Source organism: Ceratotherium simum, chromosome 6 (genome assembly GCF_057802395.1).
Source record: "Ceratotherium simum simum isolate JZ-2026a chromosome 6, ASM5780239v1, whole genome shotgun sequence".
Classification (NCBI taxonomy): Eukaryota; Metazoa; Chordata; class Mammalia; order Perissodactyla; family Rhinocerotidae; genus Ceratotherium; species Ceratotherium simum.
In genome coordinates, this window is record NC_141905.1 from 38,074,240 (window position 1) to 38,097,202 (window position 22,963).

At 33.1% G+C, this 22,963-nt stretch overlaps 1 protein-coding gene across 2 annotated transcripts in view; it reads left to right on the forward strand.

Annotated features, from left to right (window-relative positions):
• Nucleotides 1-20,832, forward strand: part of RTKN2 (rhotekin 2) — a 78,289-nt gene extending 57,457 nt beyond the window's left edge. For both annotated transcript variants that reach the window (XM_004427093.3, XM_014784927.2), the window contains 3 exons: nt 8,820-8,985; nt 13,053-13,160; nt 14,657-20,832. In XM_004427093.3, coding sequence (XP_004427150.1) covers nt 8,820-8,985; nt 13,053-13,160; nt 14,657-15,192 — 810 coding nt within the window. In that variant the 3' untranslated portion in view covers nt 15,193-20,832. The remainder of the gene's footprint in view (nt 1-8,819; nt 8,986-13,052; nt 13,161-14,656) is intronic.
• Nucleotides 20,833-22,963: the final 2,131 nt, after the last annotated feature.

Here is a 22,963-nt window from a genome sequence, read left to right on the forward strand (position 1 = left end):
TAAGTGAAGAAACAGAGATCAGCTAGTAAGTGAAATTATATGGCTCACTCTTTTCCTAATGGGTAGGAAAAAACTAGATAGAAATTCATGGACTGTTTTTCTATTTCCTTATAGACATACTGCTAGACTAGATTTGGAAGGCAAAATTAGACTTTTTCCTATCTCCATACCCACTCTGAATCAGTTTTGAAAGTAAAAAGTAGTTCTGAAATAAGATTCTGAGCCTGAAGCCATGATCTACCTATAGGTGATGGCCTAGGCATGTATTGAATCTTTACCATTTAAATTTAAGAGAACAGTTATAATGGAACTCCTCTGTCATTGTAGCCAGTGCATCTGTATTTTCTTGTCTGATGACAAGGGTCTAATTCCACAAAAGTGATTAACAGTGTTTATATAGCCTGACTGAATTGACCTTTTTTCGATTGACTCATTTTTCCTCATGGTAATAAAGGCTGATGGCCTGGAGACTGATAGGATTCTGTAGTCAATTAACTCGTTTATTAAGATGACTGAAATCAGCATATTTAGATATCCCAGTGGTGGTTCCACAGTTGACCATTACAAATTCAGAGGAAAATGATTAATCTAATAATTTGTATAGACTCAACCTTAGATTTGGAGACAACATGGACTATATTTGACCCTGAGGACTGTTGGCATAAATATCTCTTACATTGTACATGACTTTTGCCTAAAGTACAAAAGAGAATTTTAAGATTAAACCATGAGGTAAGAATTAAGGTTGGGAAGATTAATATAATTTAGTTGCTGATCTTATCAAAAATTACACTGATGACAAAATCTTCCATTCTCTAGCTTTATGATATTACCGTCTAATTTTCTCCAGCACTGATTCCTGTCCTTTCTCTGTAGAAACTTTTCTCTTTGCAGTTCCTACTTCTACCTCAGATTTCCTTTGAACCCTTCCATTCACCTGAAAACTTCACTCTTAACAGTGATTGCCACTGGTCTTCTGATTTAAATATGTCAAACACCATCTCAGTGAAGAAATCTATGTTACTTCTGGAAACACAACTGTTATATAATTGTATCTCCTATTAAAGTAATTTTGCTTATTTTTTTCCTCAACTTATAAAATTATTCAAATTTACAGATAAGTTGAAAAAAATACTATAGTGGTCACTTGTATACTACCTAGATTCAACAGTTAACATTTTGTCATGTTTGCTTTATCTTTTTTTTTGGGAAGGGGGGGAGTTTAAACACTTTTTAATTTTTAATCAACTTTATGGTAGTATGGTTTACATAAAATAAAAATTCGCCAATTTTAAGTGTACAATTTGATAATTTTGACAAATAATATACAGTTGTGTCATCATTACTACAATCATTATTGGATTATAGTTTTTTTTGTTTTTTATCTTTTTTGTGAGAATATTTAAATTTTACTCTCAACAAATTTGAATTATACAATAGTGTTATCAAACTGTAGTCACCATGTTTTACATGAGATCCTCAGACCTTATTCATCTTATAGCTGAAAGCTTGTAAAGTCTTTTACCTTATCTATACTTTTTGCTGACCCATTTGAACATAACTTTCCAACATTAAGACTTCATCTCTGAATACTTCAACATGAACTCTTAAAAATAGGGTCCTTTGGGGCCAGCTCTGTGGCATAGTGGTCAAGATGGTGCCTTCCGCGTTGGTGGCAGCCCAGGGTTCGCTGATTCAGATCCTGGGTGCAGTCCTACACACCGCTCATCAAGCCATGCTGTGGTGGTGTCCCACATAACAAAATAGAGGAAGATTGGCAACAGATGTTAGCTCAGGGCTAGTCTTCCTCACAAAAAAAATAGGAACCTTTAAAATATATATATATATATAAAATCACAATACTATTATCACAGCTAAGCAGATTAACAATAATTCCCTTGTATCATCTAGTATCTGGTTCATATTCAGATTTTTCCATTGTCCCAAAAATGTCAAGCTTTTGCTTTCAATCTAGGAATATTCAAGGATTGTGCATCCTTTGTACTTCTTCTAAACTGTAGATTAGTTCTAGAGCCTTGATTAGATTCATTTTAAGCATTTTTTACAAGAATATTTCATGGATAATGACAGATAGTTTATAGAGCATCCTGTTCAGAGGCACATGATATTAGGTTGTCTCACTATTGGCAATGCCAAGTTTAATGACTTGGTTAAGGTGATGAACAGTAGCTGTCTCCAGTATAGAGGTAGGCTTTCCTCTCTACCATTAGCAAGTAGTCAATGAGTTGATACTTTAGCACTGTGTGAATGTCTTTGTTGTCCAACAATCTTTCGTATAATAGTTTTAGTGACCTGATTGCCCTTGCCTGAAGCGGTTATTGCATTGGAGATTGCATATGTTTTTCTCATACTGTCCTTCCTCCTACATGTATTAGCTGGCATTCCTTTGTAAAAGACTTTTTCTCATCAACTGGGAATGAATTACTGTCCCTTCTGAAAAGGCAGATAAATGCTTAATGTTTTAATTACCAATTTGCAGAGTAAGGAGTTGGTATTACATATTGATGGTGTACTGATATCGGCAATCTGTATTGGAGTGGTATTAGCCCCTCCAGATGTAGCAAATGAGGACCGTGCCTATTGTCTTCCCCCAACATTATGATACACTCATAGGTTTTTATCTATTCAATGTTTTAAATTACTTGGTTTTTAAATATAAGGTAGATATTTTAATTGTTTTGCTTACTTTGAAAGTTTCTAAGGGACTCATGCTATTAGTGTATTCCCACATAAACAGGATCTTCGATAAATGCCAACTTGGTATTTTTTGATATTGTAGAGCAGGTAAGCACCAAATAAAACTTTTAAGAATAGTGTTTTTGTTTCAGTTTTTAGTCTATTTCCAATGCTGGGTCTCTAAGATCTTTTTATGCTTAATAAAGTTAAATATTAAATACAAATCAGAGTTCCTTTCTTTTGGTTGTCTGTCTTATGATTTAGAAAATAATTTTGCTTAGTGCTACTTTAAAAATTATGTGAAAACATAAATTTTGCAGTTGCTAAGGTATATAAATAATAGTTCTGTTATTTTGATCACAGGATCTGTTCTCTAACTATAATTCCTGTCCTTCTAAATGGCATTTCCTGTAAGGCTAAGTCAGTTCATTAATTTTCGTAGGGAGCCATCTGTGGAAATAGTCACATTAGGGAAAGAAAAGCCTAAAAGCTGTTCCCTCCCCTTTTCAATCCAAATTTGAAAGGATGATTTACTTCAAAGTGTTTGCTTCAACTTCAAAAACTTCCCTATGAATGTTGTTGAGCAGGACATTCTCAATAAGAGGTACTTAACTGGAGCCACTGACTCTCCTATACATGTGGAAAGCATTTTATTAGCCAAAGTTTTATCCATTGCCAATGAGGTAGGGAGTGGAATGGAAAAGAAGTGTGGGTCTTTGAGATCAATAGTCTTTTCTTGATTTAAATACTATGCATCACTTCCTTTTAATGAATAATAAAATCTGTACTAAACAAGTCAATAACTACTTGATGTATAGACCTTTGTTAAATTGTCTTGAAATTGCTTTTAACCATTATGTTTATCATGGACCCTAGCAAGCAAAATCATTATGAAGCACATGGGATTTTCTTCTGATTATGTTAGTCCTTGTAATGTCTGAACCTTATCAACTTTTCAGATTGTCCTTTACTAAAATACAGCAAAAATAATTTTTTAAACAGCCCTTTCCTTTAGGAGTTTACATCTGATTTCATTGACATAAATTGAAAATAATTATATCACACTAATACTGATCATACCTAATGCTTGGTTTAGTTTATGGTTATGCTTTACATATTTCAAACCTTCCTTGCCATATATTGTGAAGATATAATTTCTTTGTCATTAGAGTATATATAAGGTCTAACCTTGCTTTTAGCCAGCAACATTTTGTCTTCATCCCTAATTAACAAGGCTTTAGACCAAACACCTTTCAAAGAACTCATTTATCCTTACATCATGTTTGTGAGAAAGATGTGACTAAAATAATAATATCTCTGCATTATAGATAAGAAAGCAGACAGTTTTTTGTACTTGTATTTTTTTTAATTGTTTTTTGGAATATTGGAAGATAATCTATAAAGAGATTAGTATAAATGAACCCATCTATACACTCACACATTACCCCCACCATAGAATATTTTAAAGCAAATTCTAGAGACCATGTCATTTTACTTGTAAATATTACAATTGTCATAGTTAAGAAAATTTATAGCCATGTGTACAGTCAGTACATCATCAGAAATCCAGAGAACATTCAAATTTCCCAGTCTTGTAATTTTTTTTTTAACAATTTTTGAATCAGGATCCAAATAAGGGCCATACATTGCAGTTGATTGGTTAGGTCTCTTAAGTCTCTTAATCTGTTGGCTTTCATTTTCTCTCTCTCTCTCTCTCCCTCCCCCTCTCCCTCCCCTTCTCCTTTTCTCCCTCTCCCCCACCCCCTCCCCCTCTCACATGTAGTCACACAATTTATTTGTTGACGAAATGAGGTCATTTATTCTACAGAGTTTCCCATAGTCTGGATTTTGGTGATTGCATCTTTGAGTTGTCTTTCTTCTTATATTTTTGGATCAGATTTAGTTTTGCTGGTTTGTTGGTTAGTAAGAATATGTCTCAGGAGGGGTCGGCCCGGTGGCGCAAGTGGTTAAGTGCGCACACTCCACTGCGGTGGCTCAGGGTTCGCTGGTTCAGATCCCGGGCGCATACCGACGCACTGCTTGTCAAGCCATGCTGTGGTGGCGTCCCATATGAAGCAGAGGAAGATGGGCATGGATGTTAGCTCAGGGCCAATCTTCCTCAGAAAAAAGAGGAGGATTGGCATCAGATGTTAGCTCAGGGCTGATGTTCCTCACACACACACAAAAAAGAATGTGTTTCAGGAAATATTCTGTACTTTTATCAGGAGGCATATAGTAGGTCTGGGTCTTCCACTCATATTAACATCCACTGATGAGCATTGTCTAGATCCTTTCTTTCATTAGAGATTGCAAACTGGTGATATTTTAACATTCTTTATTCATTTATTAGCTGGGATACCTCTACTTCATCAGCTATTTGGTTGTGGTACAATCCTTATAGGAAAGATGGGATAAAAGCTTGATTTTTTTGCATTTATATACTAGTTACTAAAACAATGAGGTGGTTTCCTAGCATCCTTTAAAGGTGACTGATGAGTTAGTTTTTAAATATCATTATGAATTTATAAATTTAAAGACAGTTCATGCATCATTCCATTGTCATTCTTATTGATGGTCAGATTATCCCATCTTTGGCTACTGGAAGCCTCTTCAAGTTGGCTCTTGAGTCCTTTCGATCCACCCTAGTGATCTTTGATTGCTGGTAGGATAAGATGTTCCAGGGTCATCGTATACATTTCCTGACCCAGGCTGGGAATCAGACATTTCTCTAAAGAGCTCTGATTCCTTTTAGTAGGAAAGACTATTTAGAAACCATAATCTGGGTACATAGTAGACTTTTTTAAGGTCATATAGTCAAAAGTAAGGTAAGAAACAATTCATGGAGCTAGTCCTGATCTAGTAATTTTCTATTACCACGGAAATGGAGAGGTTGAAGTACAGTTTTAATTCAAAATAATGAACAAACTAAAAGAAACTTTCCTTTGACTTCAGAGTTATTTATATTTTGTTACAAAATTGACTTCTAAGATTATATTTTTATTGATTTCACTTGACGTTCTTTCAGTACCCGACATCTCATGCAGTGGAAGGTTGCAGTTCAATATGTGCTGATTGACAGAAGTAGAGCTGGGCAAGGATTAAAATTTCACAGCATATACTCTCAAATCTATCCACAAATCGATGAAAGTTGGCTGTTAAGCCTCCCAAATCAACTAAAAGGTTTGAGATTAGCAAAAACAAAACAGGAAACTCTGGCCTTGGTTAGAACACTTGTCTCGGAATGTAAATTTCCTTATCTATAAATTAAAGAGTTGGATTAGAGATTATCTCTAAAATCTGAGTCTATCAATGTAAAACTTTTTATCATTACCTGAATTGTTCTTTTCTTATCTCATTCATTTAATCATCAAATATTTTTCAATCACTTAGTGGGTGCCAGGCAATATTTTAGGTGGTAGAAATAATGAGAGCTAAAATACCCAAGTTGCTTGCTTTTATACCCTTTTAAGAAGAGATACCTCCCTCGTGAGCCCATAATGATAACAGTCCTAAAATTCACCTTGTGTTTTCTAATCCATTCCTTGTTTGAGAAGTGAAGTCCTGAGCACTATTATTGACACTTTGCCTGCAGTGAAAAATGGCTTGCATGAACTTTTTTGACATTATCAGAAACTTTATTTGTTTAATCACTTTTTCTTGGACATGCAGTTTTTTGGTTGAAGAAATTTCCCATGAGTTAAATTATTTTGGGTGATAAAATATAGAAGTTTATTCAAATAATCTGTTCTGCTTTTCATTTACATCTTTTAAAAACCTCTCGTGTTTTAAAAATTCAGCAGTATTTATGGTTACCAGAATTAGTGAAGTGTATAGTATTTATATATTATTGCATTATATTCTCTTAGAAGGATATAAATGATCCAGTTCATCAGATTTTCTACAGGGCTATTTTCATTTGAAATGATATCTTGGTATTATTTAAAATGTACATATTTATCTATAAAAATCACACTTTCCTTATTTGAAAGTTGAATCCATTTTAATCCTATATACAATAGGTACTCAGATATTTGTATTAAAATGGATTTGGGTGGAGGGAAGTACAATTTCAGCAACAAGAATGCTTCATATTTTATTGTTTGGATTTTTTAAAATACTGACCGAAATAGAGGGTTCCCTCTCCCAACCCCACACTGAGTCAGCCTTCAGTTAGTCTGATAGAGAAGCATATCGAAGATTCTTCCCGGAGCTGAAGTCATTCTCTGCTAGTGATAACAAGCTTTATATTTAAAGAGGTTGATTACATGCATTCTTGGGCTCCAAGGATGCCATTTAGGGCAGCATTTTTTTATATTGTATAAATAATTACTTAAAAGAGTTAATTCACAAAGTTTATTACCAAGACATGGGAGTATAAAAAGACTCTATTATGGTAAAATTACAACGTTGGCCATAAGTCCATTATAATTCTCTGAAGATATGTTCCTACATTTTTAAAATGACAGGATAGACTGTCTTTAAGATGGTTACCAATCCTTATATTTTGTGATACTCCAGAGTTTCAAAGTTATGTTGCTACTTTATATAGCATACATTTTTTTCTCATGTGAATTTTGAATGTCTTCCTTCAGCAAAGAACTTCTTATGTGGTATATATGGTGTTTACCTGCTCATATTTACCCATTTTTCAGGGAATGGATAGCTTTTCTTCATGACTCTTTGCTACTTCTATAATTTCCATGTAAGCATCGTTATATGTGTATGTTGGTTTTGGTGTATGACTATACATACAGTCTCTCTTCACTCTATACTCAATGAAGTATAGAGTTTCTTCCTACTCTTAATCAGCTTTTGTAACGGCCAGCGAAATATTCTTCTGCATACATTACAGTAAGCTTAACCATTTTCCTCTAGAACTGCTGCATGCAATGTGGTAGCCACTAGCCACCAGTGGCTGTTAGGCAGTTAAAATGTGGCTGGTCCGAATTGAGATGTACTATGAGTATAAAATACATACTGGATTTTGGAGACTTAGTATGAAAAAAGAATGTAAAATATCTCAATTTTTTATCAATTACATGTTAAAATAATATTTTGGATATGTTGGGTAACATAAAATATATTATTTGAAAATAATGTAATTAATTATTACATAATTATTTTCACCAGTTTCATATAATGTATTTACTAGAAAATCTTAAATTACATATGTGGCTCACATTATAAGTCTAATGGATAGCACTGCTCTAGAATAATGTAACATCAGTCATTATCCAGGCAGCCAAATCCCTATCTTTGCATAATAGATAGTCCTATTCCAGGCTTTTTTCCCCAAGATTCCTTGGAAACTACATGTAGTTGCTAGCTTGTCACGTGGCATGGCAGTGCCTGTGTGTGACTTGGAAATAGACTTTTCTCTTCTACATGTGTACACAATCAACATCACCACAATACCATACCTGGTACCACTCAGAAAAGAGGTTTTGACTATCAACATAAATGAAACTATTGCCTTTGTGGTAGAGTGTTGCCTTCAGCATTTTAAAAATAATTTTTACCATTATGAGGGTTATATTACTTTATGGATCTTTAGCTATAAGCTTTGTAAGTGAATGTCACATATGAAATAAATGTTAATGAGGAGAACCTAATTGTTTTGCTGCAGTAAACACTAAGTTATGGTTTTACTGCTTTAACTGATAACACTGTATATTATGCATGAATATTAGAATAAGAAACATACTTTACTGATTCTTCTGTTTTATTACTTTTGGAAATATAGTTAACACAATTCACATTACAGTTATGACAACACTGTACTTGTTTTATTGCAAATTTTAAGATGTATGTAAAAGACAGCAAATGCTTACTTAAACCAAGAGATCAAAACAGGTTATGTTTTTTATCTAATGTAATTTAACGTTAAGTGCTGTATATAGCATACTATGAAACATTATTTTTAATATAAAGCATTTTTTTAAAAACCTGGATTTGAATTCAAATATTAAAAATTCTCAAAATTACATATTTTAAATTTCAAATAATCACCAATAAAGTTATAATTTCATGTGGTATAAATATGGTAGCTAAGCAATAAAACATTTATTTGATCGTTACAGAAATATTCTCGTGTAAAACACCAGTTTTGTTTTAATTTTTAGGAAACCAGAATTCGGGTAATGGATAAAGATGCCAAGAAAAGGATCCATAATTTCTCTGTCATCAACCCTGTTGTTGGACAGGCTGTAACTCATATTTTTACAGCTGACAATAGAGAAGATCTTCAGAAGTGGATGGAAGCCTTCTGGCAGCATTTCTTTGATCTTAGTAAGTCCGTGTTTAGATTTTCTAGTAGTATATTCATGTAGCATGAAAGGATACACACAGCAATCTGAATATTAAAATTATAATCTTATGCTTTATATCAAGAATTTTTTACTCTTGAATAAAAGGGTAGTATATCATCAATGCATCGATGCTTTTTTCTCTCAACCTTTCCCCAGTGCCTGACTGACTATAGTATAGTATACCTTTGGATTCCTACTCTCCCTACCTCTTACTTTTAAGTTCCTCTTGTCTCTAAAACAACTAGACCACATTTTCTCAAAATATTCGTTTTTAACCACTTATGGCAGAGTGTTTGATCAAAGGGATAAGAAGCTATTTGAGGAATAAAAAACTTCTCTAGGATAGTGATAATGGTAAAATGTTCAGGAGACTCATTTTTATGTAACCTTCTGCTAACTCCAGATTCATTATAATATCATCTTGGACATCATCCAAAGAAATTTTTTTTAAACCATGAATATGGTTTTTCAGTTTCAATAATACAGTCCAATGGCATGGATTATAAAAACAATCTGATAGTAATGTTATAGAGTTCTAGTATGTAAAATATGTGAGGTTCTAATATTTTCGATTTAAGGAGGAATTTTATCAACAGGAAAATATTGAAACTGTATATTGAAAATGTAGACTATTGATAATGGCTGTTTCTAATCAAAATAAGCCTACTGTTAGATTCAACCAGTATTTTATGTCTTTAAAATGCTTTTCTATAGAATTACCAAGTAGAGCCATTTCCAAACAATACAAAGTTATTTCTGCAACTCCTAGAAATAGTCCTAGAGACATTTTAGGACTTTTCATGAGCTGTTTTTGGCAACTTTATAAAAGAGTTAATACATGCAGTTCTCAGATTAGTTTTTATAAGCCGGCTCTGATCCAGGGCCTGGTCAAGTATTACAGTGATGGTTGGGGAGGGGGAAAAAATAGGAACTAAATTTATTGATTACCTTCCACGTACCATGTGGCTTAATTTATTTCTCCTAACAACCCAGTGAGGTGGAAATTATGTCCCTCTGTTTTAAAGATGAGAAAATTGAGGCTGGAAGAGGTTTCTAGTTGACAACAGGGAGCCAGAGGACTCCCTCCATGGCCTTCTTGGGTTCTTCAGGATTGTTTTCCTTAAATACTGTCCCTAGGCACTCAGTGGATGTTTCAGTATTTGTTCCCTGCTTATCAGCATGCACTACATTTCTTTATTTTAAAATTTCAGCTGATCTTAGGTGTGTAACTTAAAAGACAACAACTTCCTTTTGTTTGCTGATCACAGCTAAAATTTTAACTGCTTTCCTAAATGCTCTGATTTAGAGAGTCTGTCTTACAAGAGACTATATTATTTTTAGAAATGATTCTGATATTTTATAATTTTTATGTACATAAAAAAGGAGGGAGAGTTTGTAAGAGGAGGTAAAAATGCCGGAATATTATAGTCTGTATATGTACTACTATTAGATGATCTCATGTTTTCATTCTCCAGATTATGTAAAATAATTTATCATGCTAAAATGGGGAGTTGGAAGGATAAGAATCTCATATTTTTGTACCGTCAAGTAATAAGAAAGTAATGACAACGGGGTTCTCAGGTCTGGCTACTTCTTTAGTATTTAATGCTCTTGGGATAAAATCTGCCAATCTAATTTTTAAAATAAAAATTCAATTACATCTGCACTTTAGAATTCATTGTGTATGAAGATATGAAGCAAAGATGGAAGTGTTTATACTATCCTAAAGACTGACTTATAGTTTAAAAATTTTTGCTTTCCTAGTGATAAGTATAGCCTCTTGTGATCTTAGTTGAAGTATGGTGTGTAGAACAAAGTAGAAGACAGATTTCCAGGGCAGAATAAAGTAAAAGCAATTTAATATTTAAAGCAAATTTCAATTATTTGACTCCTCTTAAGAGTAGAAAATCAGGAGAGTGAGATAATTAGAAATCATGAGAAAACATTAATGAAACTAGATCTGTTTAGCCTGTAGAGGAACAGCCTGAGGAGTGGAGGTTAGGAGGCAAGGGGAATGTAATAGCTAATTTTTAATATTTGAGAGCTAACAAATCTGTGAAAGAGGAATGCCACTTGTTCTGGACGATCAAAAAGGGTAGAGCCAGGAATGGTGGGTCCAAGAAATTTTTTTCAGATATTTAATAGTATAAATATTGAGTTACATAAGCAGCTTAGCAGAACAGATCATTTTGACAACACTATAACAATAAATATTATTGTGGGAAACATCTTCAATATACAGATTTTATGTGAACAAAACATATCCATTTAATATTTCATACTGGGCCTTTATTTTTATTTTAGCATACTGGTATGTATAACTATGAACACTGATTTATTTGCTGGTAAAATAAGTGTTTTAATTGTAAAGTCTTGACCAGTGAACATACCGCATTTGTACCTCTGACTTCAGTAACACATGGGATAATGTGGCTTTATATTCCGTTTTTCAACATGATTAGTATTCTGCTACCAGTTTAGCAATGAAAAGCTTTCATCTATCAATATAGAAAAATACTGCACTTTTTAATTTGTCTAAGATTTGACAGAGAAATCTTTGCCATTTTAAAGTATTTCATTATTTTTCCATTAGATAAGTCCTTTTTTTCCTGTCCCCAAGAAGGAAAAGCTGTCTTTTATATATTTATCTAAAAAAGGAAGTAGAGGGGAGGAATAAGTTATCAGATCTCAGATCCTACTAGATTTAAATTCTGCAGAGCAACCTTTGAAGCTTCAAACTCAAGATTTTATTCCCTTTATGAGTTGCTGTGTGGGTTATTTTGAAATTTTTACCATATTCTATATTTAGCTTTGAAATAAAACATACTAAAAGGGTTTTTATGTTTCTTAACTATGTAAGGTGATGGATTTAAAATTTGTGCATATATTACCATATTACCATGACAGTATATTAGATTTAAAACAACAAAAATGAATAGATAATTTGACTAAACATGAAATGTCTTTAATTTTTAAGCCATGGAAAATAATTGTTAGATATGGAATATGGAGATTGAGACTATAATAAAAGGAAGAGAAATATACATCATAAATCAGTCTAAAAAGGCACTTACGTGTATTACTTTTACTTTTCTACTCATGTAAGGTAGAATATAAGAATGGTAAAGCTCAGTAACTCACTTTTATCATATGACTATATAGACACACAGTTGCCAGCACAGTTATTATCCAGCTTGCAGGTGCACAATAAATATGGACAGGTTACATTTTTTTTATATCCACTCAGGAGACATAAAATCTGAGAATTTTATTTTAAGATGAAAATAGTAAAATATAATTAAAAGAAAAATTAATGTTGTCCACACTTTGAAATTTTAACTTAATAATTGAAACAACTTATTCAAGAATATTTTTTTTAATTCTGAATGCCTACTGGCTTTATTTAAAATGTTTTTCCTAAAATAAATTAGATCCTTTTAGAATTTTGAGTGATATGTCTTTATTAATAAGTTTTTTTATACCTTTTACTTAAATGAAAATACGTTTTCTAGTTATATGATTTTTGAAAAGCATGATAATCATCTTGAAGAGATAATTGTTATATAAGCAATTCTTATTTCTTAATTAGAATTTTCAAAGTTAAAAACCGTTTTTGAGAACCACCACTCTGCGTTTTTTTCTACTTCCTTCTAGGGAACTATATTTCAGTTGATTTTTACCTTTCAACTGTCTTAAATACTGAATGTTTTTATTTAATATTTAAAAGAAGAAAACTTGTACAAACTTTTACCATGAATAGAAATTTTAGTTATTGACCATTTAGTGAAATAGTACAGTATTTAATAGCCGAGAAGATCTTAGCTTAATATCTGTGCATAGAACTTTATTTTTAAAAGATTACTTTTATGCCTAGACTTGGACTTAGAAATTATAGGTAGTGCTGTGTTTTTGTGGCTTCCTTTAGGCGATGCTTTATAAATTCACTGTTACTTTTCAAAGCAAAAATGTGCTGATATCTATTGAAAATGAAATGTACGTCTTCACATTTATGTTTTAAACTAGCCTGCGTTTTTCTGTCTTTTTTAGGCCAATGGAAGCATTGTTGTGAAGAACTTATGAAAATTGAGATTATGTCACCACGGAAACCACCTTTGTTCTTGACAAAAGAGGCGACCTCAGTCTACCATGATATGAGTAAGTGGGGTTTGTCTTTTCTAAGCTGCAGGATAACAAAAACAACATTGTCCATACTCAAGCAGCTTATTCTATTGACATTAAAATGCTAAAATTTTCAGGGCACAGTCAAATGAATGAAAAAAGACTATGATTATAGGCTAAGGAACTCATGTTTAATAGATGAATTAATACAAAATTAATGAATACACATTTTTCATAGTTTGAATGCTTAAGATCAAACAAAACTGTTAAGGCTTAAAAATGAATAAGAGTGCACTGAAAATAATATTAGCTGAGTAGCTGATAAAAATTCTGAAAATATAAACTTGCAGATTCTAAACTTTAGTCATTTTTAGTAATTTTTTTCTGTGTTTTATATTAAATTTGTTTTCAAGTAATGTTGATAAATGAATATTAATAAATCAAAGCTTTCATTTCAGGCCAAAAAAATTGGTTAAATTTCATACTTTGGAAAATTTAAAATTTCTAGACTCATTAATATTCCATTTTTCTACATTTTGAAGGGAATTTTTTTATCTTTGTAGAATTGCCTCAGTGAACAGTGTTGTGAATAGGCATAAGTCAATGCTAAATTCTAGTCCATTTTGCCACAATGTCCCTGCACTTACATATACTTTAAAATGTTAGATTAAAAATGATACATTTGGGGCCGGCCCCGTGGCTTAGTGGTTAGGTGCGCGCGCTCCGCTGCTGGCGGCCCGGGTTCGGATCCCGGGCGTGCACCAACGCGCTGCTTGTCCGGCCACGCTGAGGCCGCGTCCCACATACAGCAACTAGAAGGATGTGCAGCCATGACATACAACTATCTACTGGGGCTTTGGGGGGGAAAAATAAATAAATAAAATTATAAAAATGATACATTTGGGTTTACACATTTGAAAATACCAGTGATTCATTTAATAAACATTTATCTCTGTTGTCTTATTTTTCCCAAGGAACATTTCATCCAGTGTCCTTATCACCAAAGTGATATCAGGGCTTCACTCTATTTCCCTGGGTTTTTGGTTTTGGATTTTTTCCCTGTTAACAGAGACTTTGCTGGTCTACAGGAAAGAATGCTAATCTAGTTATATTAGTCCCAGTCTACATATCAGGCTTTTATAAAAAGGGTATCCATTCTTACCTAGAAGTCAGAATAGATTTTAAATCCAAGAAAAGTTATTTAATAAATACTTAATCTATAGAATTGAAAGGCATTCTGATGTAACTCCACTCCTTTGAAAGCTAGATTTTACTCATTTATTTAGGAATATATTTATGCATCTATATGTGTGTGTCTGCAGTGCACAGCGCATGATCTTATTTTTTGGTTCTGTTGGTATGGTTATCTTTACAAGTAAACGCTTGTAAAAAAAAAAAAATCCACTTGCATATCCTAGTCTGTTTTTGATGACTGTTATAGATAGCATATTGGTTTGGAAAATAATAACTTACTCAAGTGTACACTGCTTTTGAATTTTTTCCCACATATTTTTTTCTTAAAATTATTACAGGCATTGATTCACCTATAAAACTTGAAAGTTTAACTGATATAATACAAAAAAAAATTGAAGAGACAAATGGACAGTTCCTTATTGGTCAGCATGAAGAATCCTCACCACCTCATTGGGCCACATTCTTTGATGGTAGTCATCAAGTGGTCATTCAGAAAAAGGTATTATCTCCTGCAATCAAGCAGTTACATGATGGGAAAGGGAAAAAGAGGCGAGCTCCCCTTCCTCCTTCTGATAAAGCTCCATTCAGCTTAAAAACAGAGAGCAAGACAGATCAATTGGTTAAAGATAAGTGGGAAAAAACAAGTGTATCTCAGACCTCACCTTTGGATACCAAATTATCAAGCCTGTTGCATCACTTACAGAAACCAATAGCTGCTCCTCGAAAACTTCTTCCTGCCGGGAAAAATAGTTTAACTGATGGTGAACACACAGATTCTAAAACCAATCTTGAAGTCAAGCCAGTGCCAGCTCCAAGGCAGAAATCTATCAAAGATCTTTTGGACCCTAGAACTTGGTTGCAGGCACAAGTATAGAAGACCCTTAATGTATATGTACAAAACATTTAACAAAATCTATAACTGTGAAGCTTAATTCAGAATCACTATAGATGTAGTAATATGTAATTATGTAGGTAAATATGGTAGTGATTTACATTAGTAATAAGCTGTTAGGTATAAAAAATGTTTTGTAATGAAGAAATGGATTTCTCTTTTACTTCTGATTTTCATAATATAAGTGATTTCCACTGCAGAATGCAAGAGGCAGTTTCTAGACAATATCCTAATTGTTGGGTTAATTTATTCCTAAATTAGTACCAGGCAGTGAAAAAGAACTAAGCAGAAGAAAGCATTAAAATTTCTTTGGGAAGAGACTGTCTAGTAATTTTAAATGTGTTAAATATGAGCCATATTCTCATTGTGAGAATTTTAATACTAATGGAATGTTTCAAAAGTTTTATTCAAACCACAAATTATAGAATCCACCCAAGAAAATTTCTCCTTAGCATTCTGGAATTCTCATCTAGTGGTTCACTGGCTCTCATCTATTGTTTAGCTCACTAGTTAACTCACTGACCTTTCAAATTCCTGGATAAATTTTGGAATATGAAATTCTTCATCTTTAAAGGGAGTTTGTAGTGTGCTATTCAAAGTTGTTTCCTTGATGAGCCCTGAAATCCTGTTGACATTAACTCTCATAAGTGAAGTATAACATTTATTAGTTTAGAGAAAAGGTAGATGAAATGTTCTTCCACTTTTCTATGCATGGTGCTAATTTCCATTATGACGTTGGAATTTGGGGAAATGAGTAGCCGATTAACACCTTAAAATTCATTTAATACTTATTTAAAAAGCAGATGGCCAATTCAAAAATATCAGAAAAGTTGGCCAAGATGATAATTTGCAGAATTAATCCATTTAAAAATTTTAATTACATTTCCTTTTTCTAATAAGGATTGATGTCTGCTATTGATATTATTCATTAAAAGTCTTATTTTTACAATAATGACTTCGGAATCATTTCCATAGGAGGTAATTTCCATAGCAACTGATCACAGTGACTCAAACAGGATTATGAAATCAAGTGAGGAATAAATAGCAAGAGGATGAATACCTTAAAGGAACAAAAAACCCATTTTTTAATAATAATACTTCCTGTAAAGAAGAGCTGAACAGTTTTAAAAATCAAATCGGAATTTCCAAATAAAACAGTTTCCATAAGGTGTCAGCAACAGCACTAAAAATTTCAAATCACAATGAACCCTAAATGTCATTGCAAGAAATAAAAATATAAGAATTAAATTACTACCCTGCATGTAATCTCTGGAGATCTTTTTAAAGCTCATAAGAACTCAATTTGGATCAGAACTACATTATTACAAAGTAAAATGAACACTTGACAAAAAAGAACGTTAATTTAACGGAGCCTTTCCTTATTTTTAGATACCAGAGTCTTTTTTCATTTATACAGAATGATGTAACTGCCAGGTTACTTTTGTATTTGCCCAGGACTCCTAGTAAGAATTGGGGCTCAAGAGAGTCATGATATAAAAGGTCTCTTGTGACTGGCGACGCCGGGAGAGACAGTATTTGATGAGAAGGAAACCCTATATGCTTGCCTGATAGAATTTAGAGACAGTCATGTCTATGAAAACCTAAAAAGGTAGGATTAATTTGTTTTTTCTAACTAGAAGGCTCTCATAAATTTCTGTTGTGATTACCAATTCAGTAAATGACATTTTAAAAATCTAATGCATACTATTGTTTGAATTTTTGTTTATTTTTTAAACCTTGCTGCTGTTCTTGACAGCATTTGTGACTGTCATTGCCACTAAATTATTGAGCTAGAAGATGCTGCAGGCAAATTGTTTCTGAAACTGTCATATAAGCATTCGTTTTTTTTTTTTTTTGGTTGAAGCCTTCGTTATGACAAACCAGTGTTAAGACTTCCAAATTATATTCTTGTCATTTTTCCTCATGCTTATTATATCATAAGGATTTAAGTTGTACAGGAAAGAGAATTTATTCATAGAGAAATTACCTAGCAGTTGTGCCCTCAGTGGGATGATTTGAAACAAGGCTGAAGCCCTTCTTCCTAGAGCCATTTAGGTGAAGCCTGACCAATGACCACCCTCACCCCCACCCACCGAATTATTCAGGCTATTTCTGGGTCCCATCTTACTGTATGTTACACAGCCTTTGAAATCAGACTGAAGTCTTGAGCTGCATTTCCTTTGACATTGTGCTCATTAAATGTTAGTTCACTTCCCCCCAAAGGTATAATACAAAGTTGAGGCTCCCCTCCTTCTCTTCCTTCCTTCCTCTCTTCGTTCCTTCCTTCCTTCCACAGTTAAAAAAAAAATCTTTCTTTGGTTTCCCTTGCCTGAGGAGCCATGATATTCAAAAAGATACTGCTAAGACCAATGTCAAAAAGCATACTGCCTATGTTTTCCTCTAGAAGTGTCATGGTTTCAGGTCTTACATTCAAGTCTTTAATCCATTTTGAGTTAATTTTTGTGTATGGTGTAAGGTAATAGTCTACTTTCATTTTTTTGCATGTGGCTGTCCAGTTTTCCCAACACCATTTATTGAAGAGACTTTCTCCATTGTATGCTCTTGGCTCCTTTGTCAAAAATTAGCTGTCCAAAGATGTGTGGTTTTATTTCTGGCCTCTCAGTTCTGTTCTTTTGATCTGATTGTCTGTTTTTCTGCCAGTACCATGCTGTTTTGATTACTATAGCTTTGTAGTATATTTTGAAATCAGAGAGTGTGACAACTCCAGCTTTCTTCTTTTTTCTCAGGATTGCTTTGTCTATTTGGGGTCTTTTGTTGCTCCATATAAATTTTAGGATTCTTTGTTCTATTTCTGTGAAAAATGTTGTTGAGATTCTGATTGAGATTGCATTGAACCTATAGATTGCTTTAGGTAATATGGACATTTTAACTATGTTTATTCTTTCAATCCATGAGCATTAAATATCTTTCCATTTCTTTATGTCTTCTTCAATTTCTTTCAATAATGTCTTATAGTTTTTAGTGTATAGGTCTTTCACCTTCTTGGTTAAATTTATTCCTAAGTATTTTATTTTTTTTGTTGCCATTGTAAATGGGATTATATTCTTGATTTCTCTTTCTGCTAGTTTGTTGTTAGTGTATAGAAATGCAACTGATTTTTGAATGTTAATTTTGTACCCTGCAACTTTACTGTATTCATTAATTATTTCTAATAGTTTTTTGCTGGATTCTTTAGGATTTTGTATATTTGGAATCATGTCCAAAAAAATCTAAAAATACTGAATTAAATACTTTGTCAAGGAGTTTGTCACAAGTATTTGTTTTCTCATTTCCTAAACCGGAAGTTTATGACAGAGGACAATATACCATATAATAAAAGACATTTCAGCTTTTTATGAGCTGGCTTTTCACATTCCTTCTTTCTCCTTTTAATTTGTTTCTTGATATATGAAGACTATAAACTTGAAACAAAGAGTTAGCTGTCAGATCTTAATAATAATATAATTGGAGAAACATAATAGAAAAATAGATATTTTATATTATGATAAAATTCTGATGATCTGAAGATAATGCCCTAGAAAATTACATTTACATTTCAAGCTCTGGGATGTAAATTACTTACAACAACATTAAGACAGTATCATTTTTAATTGCTACAAAGTGGTAAGCGTTTTATTTAAACATCTTGGAAGGACAAAGAAGGTATTTTGTTATTATAAACGCATACATCCTAAGGTAAACAGTCTCTCGAAATATCAGGCTTGCCAACTTTTGGTGAGTTTTGTTAAACCTCCTAAACTGTCTGCAGTGCCCCCTGACTTCTTTCAAATGGATGTGCATGTATGTGGAAAACTAAATCCATTTATTATACACGCCTTAATCTTTACCCTTTAGGATCCAACTAAATGTATTTTACCTGGTACTATTTATTAAAAATGGAAGCTGTCTTGATTTAGAGACAATTCATGTAAGGTAGGTTAAGCAGTCAAATATTTCTTTAGGCTTATGTTCAGCACCTCAGCCTCCTACTGAGAGGTTAATTAATTCAGTCCAAAATGAAATTATAGGCAGTTTGGTGCAATTTATGTTAAATGCCATTGGAATATAATCACCTGTGTTACCGTGAATGAGGAACAACTGTATTAGATAGAGATGGAATGCTGCACCATGAACAAGAAGAGAAGTGCTTTGGCAGGAAAAATACCTGTCCCTGTGGGCAGAATTTATCAAAACTCATTGTTCTTTTAAAGAGTGAATTATTGAACAAGAATTAAACTTTAACTGATGACCCCTTATATTCTAGTAGCTGTCTTCAGTGTTCTATTAGTCTTAAACTATAAAAACATTACTATGTTTAAATGTTTACGTGTATATGTGTAACTGCTTCATTGTTAATGGTTTTATGAAAATGGTTTATTCTGGATCATGCATATTCTTAACGCTAGAAAAGATGTTACTTTTGAATTTTTAAAAGATAAGATTTCATTTGAAAATATGATAGGGTGTGTTAACTTTCTATGATGTGCTTGTATAATTGGCATTGTTTGTAATTTTTATTTTTTAATTAAGTGTGGGTCAATCTTCTGGATTGAAAAGTATTATATGATGGGTATATATTTTTTAAAGTACCAAAGATTGGTAAGGAAGTCAAGGTCATGTGATTAAAACTTCTACACATTAAAAGAACTGGTTCATGAAGACATTTTTGAGCTTTTTTCCTTAGGTTCCTCCTCTAGGCATTCTGATAGAAGTAAACAGTGTTGTGAAATCAGTTTAATTAGAGAAAGACATACCCAGGAGCTGGTGTCAATCATTATAAGACTAATATTTGATAGCCTTGATATGACTAACATTTATTAAAATGTTTGCATGTAATCCTTCTTACAGTGTACTCTTTTAAAAATCCCATTGATATAAACTTAGTTTTACGTTAGTGATGCAGAATTTCTGCAGAGCCGAAGTCACTCTGATAATAAATTAGGGCCCTAGGATGCTCTGTTGCTGTTAGCCACAAGGAGACTCCTTATTTTAATGTACCTCCCTCTGTACTTAATTTTTTCCCATGGAGCACCTCAGAGGAGTGGGAGAGAAAGAGCAATCCTGGCTCAATTATATTATTTCAGCATTTTATTTCTAAATCTGGACTGTGACCAGAAATATTTAACATTTATTTTTAGAAAAAAGTTCCCTTTCTCTAAGGAGAGAGGCCTGCTAATCAATGTGCTTAAATAAACAAAGTACCTTAAGGTTCAATTAACAAAAATGAAACTTACAGAAATGTTAACAGACATTTTTATTTGTTTGAATATAGGAAAAAGTACCAATCCTGGCATGTTTGATAATTAGAAAGCTAGGCAAAATTATTCCAAATCTTACTGAAAATTGTGTTTTAAATTGCAGCAGTTTCCTTTAAGAAATATGGTAATCTCTTGTGTAACTGCTGAAGGAGAGAGTAAAAAGATCTTCTATGTACATGATTATGCTGTGTCATAAGGATGTTTCAAGATATCAAAATAGATTGTTTTGTTGCAAATGGATACTTTTCTGAGGATTGTATCAAGTTATTTTTTATGTTTGTTTACTCAGAAGAAAACAATTTTTTTGTGTGAATGGATACATTTGTTAAATTTAGCCATCTTAATAAACATGTATTTTAACTTAGTTGTAACAATTTTAATTTTATATTAAAGGGGAGAAAAAGTGTTGAGTTACCACAAGTATTAAAACATATGTTTTATATATATATATATATATATATAACTATAGATATATACATACATATACATATATATACTCTTAAGTCTTCAATCCAGATATTTTCAATTAGTTTTAAAAGATTCTTTTAAAATGTGCTGCCAGTGCTTGCAGAGTGAAAGTCCAGCCCTCTTGCCACAGCTTACAGGAAGCATCACAACCTAGCCCCGACCTGCCATGCCCTACCAGGCACTTTACTCTCGCTGCTCTCATCTTTTGGATGTTGCCTCAACAATCTGTGTGGTTTCTGCTTGCTCATCCTTTTCTTATGCTGTGCTCTCTCTGCCTAGAATATCTTTCCTCCCTCTCTTCTTCATGCCATGTCCCCTCAACCAACAGTCAGCAGATTTTATTCATTCTTCAAAATGGTAGCACCTTTAAATAAAGGCCCAAACTTTGTACCCTCCTCAACCTCCCCACCTAGGTAGGGTTATACTCCTTCCTTTGTGCTTTATATATACCTCTATAGCCTAAGCCTTTGTTCATATTTTTGTATTCCTCTAGGTATTAGTTTTGTGAATTTGTCCCCGGCATAACAAATTACAATAAACTTATCAACTTATCTCACATTTCTTTAGATCAGAAGTCCAGATGGGCTCCAATGGGTTCTCTGCTTAGGATCCCACAAGGCTGATATCAAGGTGTCGGCAAGGCTGGGCCCTAATCTGGAGGCTCTGGGAAAAATTGCTTCCAGGCTTACTCAGGTTGTCAGCAGAATTCCGTTCCTTGTGCTTCTGTATTGGCCAGGGGTCACTCTCAGCTCCTAGAGACTGCTCTCCAGTCCTTGCATGTGGCTCCCGCAGTCTTCAAGGACAGCAACAGCTCATAAAATCTGGCACAGCAAATTTTCCTTGGGGAGGATTTGAATCCGTCTGAATTTTCCATCTACTACCAGCTGGAGAAAACAGTTTTTAAGGGCTCATGTGATTAGATATAGCCCAGCAAGATAGTTTTCCTTTTGATTAATTCAAGGTCCACTGATTAGTGACCTTAATTACATCTGGAAAAATCCCTTTTACATATAATATAACATACCCATGGGCATAATATCATATCCTAGGGCAGGAAGTCTTGAGGTACCATTTTAGAATTCTGCCTACCACAAGTTAGACAAATTTTTCAAAGGCAAGGAGCATGTCTTATTTGACCTTTTAACCCTGTCATAGTGTAATGATAATGAGGAAAGATTATTGGGTATTATGTGTAAGTTGTTGTGCTAAGTATGTGAATTAATTCATTTAATCCTTACCATAGCCCCCTACTAACCCACTAAATAAATGTAGAAGCCCTGCCCTGGGTCGCACTGCATGGTAGTTAAGAGTATGAATTCTGGAATTAGACCTGGACTAAATTCTAGCTCTGCTACGAGCTAGCTGTGTGATTTGGACTGATTGTTTTTTAACCTCATCTAAGTTTGGGGTTGTTTTTTTTTTTTTAAATCCTTAAGATAAAAATAGTACTTACCTCATAGGATAGTTTTGATTATTAAATAAGATGATGCGTATAACACATAGCCCAGGGCCTGGCACATAATTTCTTACATTGTTTCTACAGTGTGGCTTATAGCATGTAACAAATGTAGAATGAGAGGAATGAGAAAATATAGCTGAGATATATATATATATATGGTATATATACATACATACATACCTATACAGACATACATATATGTATTCTTAAAAGAACTTATAACCCCTGCCCCATTTTCATTTTTTGCTTGATGTCAACATATTAGACTTACAGTGCATAAGAATTTAAGGGATACCTAAAAGTGCATCCAAATACTTAATATCCCTATATTAGAATCCTATATTAAACACTATTGGGGTTTATAAAATTAGAAAGAATACATATTCTTGAGAAGTTCATATTCTAGTTGGTGGGATCAACCATACTGGAGAACATTGAGATGAATTACTGCTTCAACTTGCCTCTCGTATACCTAGCATAAATATATCTGTATGTAGACATTTAAAACAATCCCTACCTATCACCAGTGAACTTAAGAATTATTAGTTGAAAGATATTAATACATAAA